Here is a 3,101-nt window from a genome sequence, read left to right as displayed (position 1 = left end):
GTTACTGATTTTGGTAAGGAATTTCAGCGGAAACGAATATTGGTGCCGTGACCAGGATGAGAGAGCACAAAGCATTAAAATACATCAGCGTTGAAGAAAAATTATTGAAAATAGTACCAAAATGCATCATCCAATTAGACTTGGACTCGTTTAAATGTTACTTCCTGCGGAATCTAAAAAAAATAAAGGAATTGTCGTCAAAGCGAGCTCCAGTAATTTTCACATACCTTCAACGCTTAAAAAAAAAAAAAGAAACCAACTGTGTTACATTAGCGCGCAATTAAACGGGCGTACGGCGCTTACCTCCTCCCATTGCCTCAAACCACAAGCCTCTCTCCCGTCCAATACTAAAAGAGGAATGATTTATAGCTCACGATATAGCACCGTGCTGCTGCTAATTAATGGCGCTCCGGAGCTAGATCCTTAAATGGGCCCGGCACTGGCGACCGCACGTGGTTCGTTGCTGCAGCCAGTGGTGCTGGTGTTCGATCAATTCACGCCTTGCGAGTGGCCGGACAGGCGGTCGTCGCACAAATGCAAATGCTTTCCGCTCCGGTGTGCACCTTGGTTTTTGGTTCACTGGCGTGCCCGCACAGCCTTGATGCTTGCAAGCAACGCGGTTCCGACGCGAATGCAGTAGGCTGTAGAAAAGGGGAAGCAAGAGGAGCATCAGCTGCCCTTAAAGGAGCTCCCTCTAATGTCCTGGTGGGGTTACAAAGAAGGATCTAGCATGTGAACTACGCGGGAACGGCGATGAAACCACCTGCACCTGTCCGCCGGGAAAGTGGATGGTTTCAAAATTCATGACGGCTTAATTACCCCTCGCCTGGGTAGCACCGGTGTTCAGCTTCAGTTGAAAGTCAACCGCAAACGCCTCATTCGGCACATTCACGCACCGTTCGGTATAGCGCACGCCACAGCATGCCGGAGCATCCGATCCACACCTTCGATCGGCTGATCAAACGGCAGCGCCTGCTGCTGAAGCTGATCGGCGTCGATAGCTACGATCCGGCGTTCCGCATCCACTCGCTCACCTTCATGGTGGTGTGTCTGGCGCTCACCTTCTTCCTCATCTCGCTGTACGACCTGTACCTGTTCCGGGACGACCTGTTCAACTTTGTCTACGTGCTGATCACGATCTTCTTCGCGACGATCGGCATCGGCCACATATTGGTGTTCCTGCTGTGCAGCAAGCTGTTGGCGGAGCTGCTGGAGCAATCCTACCGCACCTACCGGCTAGTGGTGGACGATCAGCGCGAGCAGCGCATCCTGCAGTGGTACACCAGGCTGTTCCAGCGGGCTGTGGACGGCTACACGCTCGTGTTTATCGGCACGTCCGTGGCGGCCGGCTTGCTCCCGGTCGCCATCTACCTGCTGTCCGGCGACCGGGTCCTGCCGTACGGTGTGGTGCTGCCGTTCGTCGACCCCAACTCGCTGGTGGGCTACGAGCTGAACTACATCTACCAGGTGAGCTGCATCATCTGGACGCCGCCTGGGCTGGTCGCGTCGGTATGCATGATGTTTGGGCTCGTGCTGAACATCTGCATACAGTACGACATACTGGCGGTGAAGCTGCAGGACCTGGACGAGCTGATACGGTCGCCGCACCCGCACAGGGACGCGATGATTGGGTGCAAGCTGCGCAGCATCCTTCGCAATCAGCAACGACTGATTAGGTAGGGAGTTGGGCGAATCCTGAGATATATCCAGAGAGACAGAGGAAGAGTTTGGATATACTGTTTGTGTTCTGTGTTTGTTTGTGTGTCTGGACAGTTTCATCGCTAACATCGAAGCGGCAAAAAACGTCCTTTCGGCCGTGGAGGTACTCTCGCTAGGGCTGCAGATCGTTATCACACTGTTCGTATTGCAGTTCGTAAGTGTCTCCCCCACAGTGTACCAGCCCTTGGGAGCTCTCTGCCTCGCTTAATCCACTTATTACCCACCCGACAGTCACTCTGGATCCCCGGGCTGGTGCTGATACCGGTCTTCACACTGCAGCTCTTTCTGTTCTGCCTGCTCGGTACCATCATCGAGGATAAGGGCGTCAAGTTTTCGGCCGGCGTGTATAGGCTCACCTGGAACGAGCTGTCCAAGCAGGACAAGCAGATCTTTCGCCTGCTGCTGCTGAGCTCACAGCAGCCCCAGACGCTCACCTGCGCCCGTATGACCTGCGTCAGCTTGAACCTGTTCGTCAATGTACGTATACCCAAGCTGGGCGTGCATTCGGTCTGTTTAATGTGCCCTTCCAATTACAGATGTCGCAAAAGTTCTACTCAATCTTCATGATGTTACGCAACATGTAAAGCCAGACTCGAGGATGTGCTTTAATGTGTCTCTATTTCCTGTCACACACACACACACGCACACACATACACACTAACTGTAAGACCTTGAAGCACGGCAATTTAATTACAGTGATCCTCCTTTCCACCTTCGCACACGCCACGTCAAGGACTACGATTGAAGTTTGCATATTGCAGTAGCTGATACACCAGGCACTTACTCCAATGAGGGATCCTTATTAACCCGCCGCGCCAGAGCTAATTACCTTACCCATCCCGCCCTCCTCCCCCTTCCTTACTTCCAGTTCATTTGCAGTCTGTTTGATGGGTTTCCGCTTATATTCGGTGCCGCAAACTCCCTGTCGGTTTGATCCACCCGGTGGCGCTATGGCGGTCGGCAGCGAAAGTCCAATCGAACGGTTCGGCCGCATCCTGTCCTATCAGTGCCACATCCTCCGAATGCTCGGCATGGACGGGTACGACCGCAGGCTAGAGCTCAACAAGCTGTCCGCGGCGGTGATGCTGATGGCGGGCCTGTTCATGGTGATCTCGTTCTACGACGTGCTGGTGCTGTTCCGCGACGACCTGTTCGGCAAATCGTTCGTGCTGTCCACTATCTGCTTGCGGGACGACCTGCCGCGGCTGATGCGCATGGCCCGGGACACCTATCTGCGTGCCAACCTGCAACCTGCTGCGCTGGTACACCGACATCTTCTGGTACGGTGTGATGCTGTACACGCTCTTGTTTCTGTTCGGTGCGGTGATTGCGTCCGTCGGTCCGGTGCTGTACAATGGGGAGCGGATACTGCCGTTTGGGGT

At 54.0% G+C, this 3,101-nt stretch overlaps 1 protein-coding gene across 1 annotated transcript; it reads left to right on the top strand.

Moving 5' to 3' along the window:
* Nucleotides 1–921: 921 nt before the first annotated feature.
* Nucleotides 922–2,303, top strand: LOC120905539 (putative odorant receptor 83c). The gene is made up of 4 exons (XM_040316417.1): nt 922–1,676; nt 1,774–1,873; nt 1,951–2,196; nt 2,256–2,303. The coding sequence occupies exons 1-4, from the start codon at nt 922–924 to the stop codon at nt 2,301–2,303; spliced, it is 1,149 nt and encodes a 382-aa protein (XP_040172351.1).
* Nucleotides 2,304–3,101: the final 798 nt, after the last annotated feature.

This window comes from Anopheles arabiensis, chromosome X, assembly GCF_016920715.1.
Source record: "Anopheles arabiensis isolate DONGOLA chromosome X, AaraD3, whole genome shotgun sequence".
Taxonomy (NCBI): Eukaryota; Metazoa; Arthropoda; class Insecta; order Diptera; family Culicidae; genus Anopheles; species Anopheles arabiensis.
The sequence above is the reverse complement of the archived record's forward strand: the minus strand, read 5'-3'. Positions and strand labels throughout refer to the sequence as shown.

Coding starts and splice junctions, on each gene's coding strand:
- LOC120905539 (XM_040316417.1), top strand. CDS start 922: ATGCCGGAGCATCCGATCCACACCTTCGATCGGCTGATCAAACGGCAG. Junction 1,874..1,950: donor CACTGTTCGTATTGCAGTTC/GTAAGTGTCTCC, acceptor CCCACCCGACAG/TCACTCTGGATCCCCGGGCT. Junction 2,197..2,255: donor GCTTGAACCTGTTCGTCAAT/GTACGTATACCC, acceptor TTCCAATTACAG/ATGTCGCAAAAGTTCTACTC.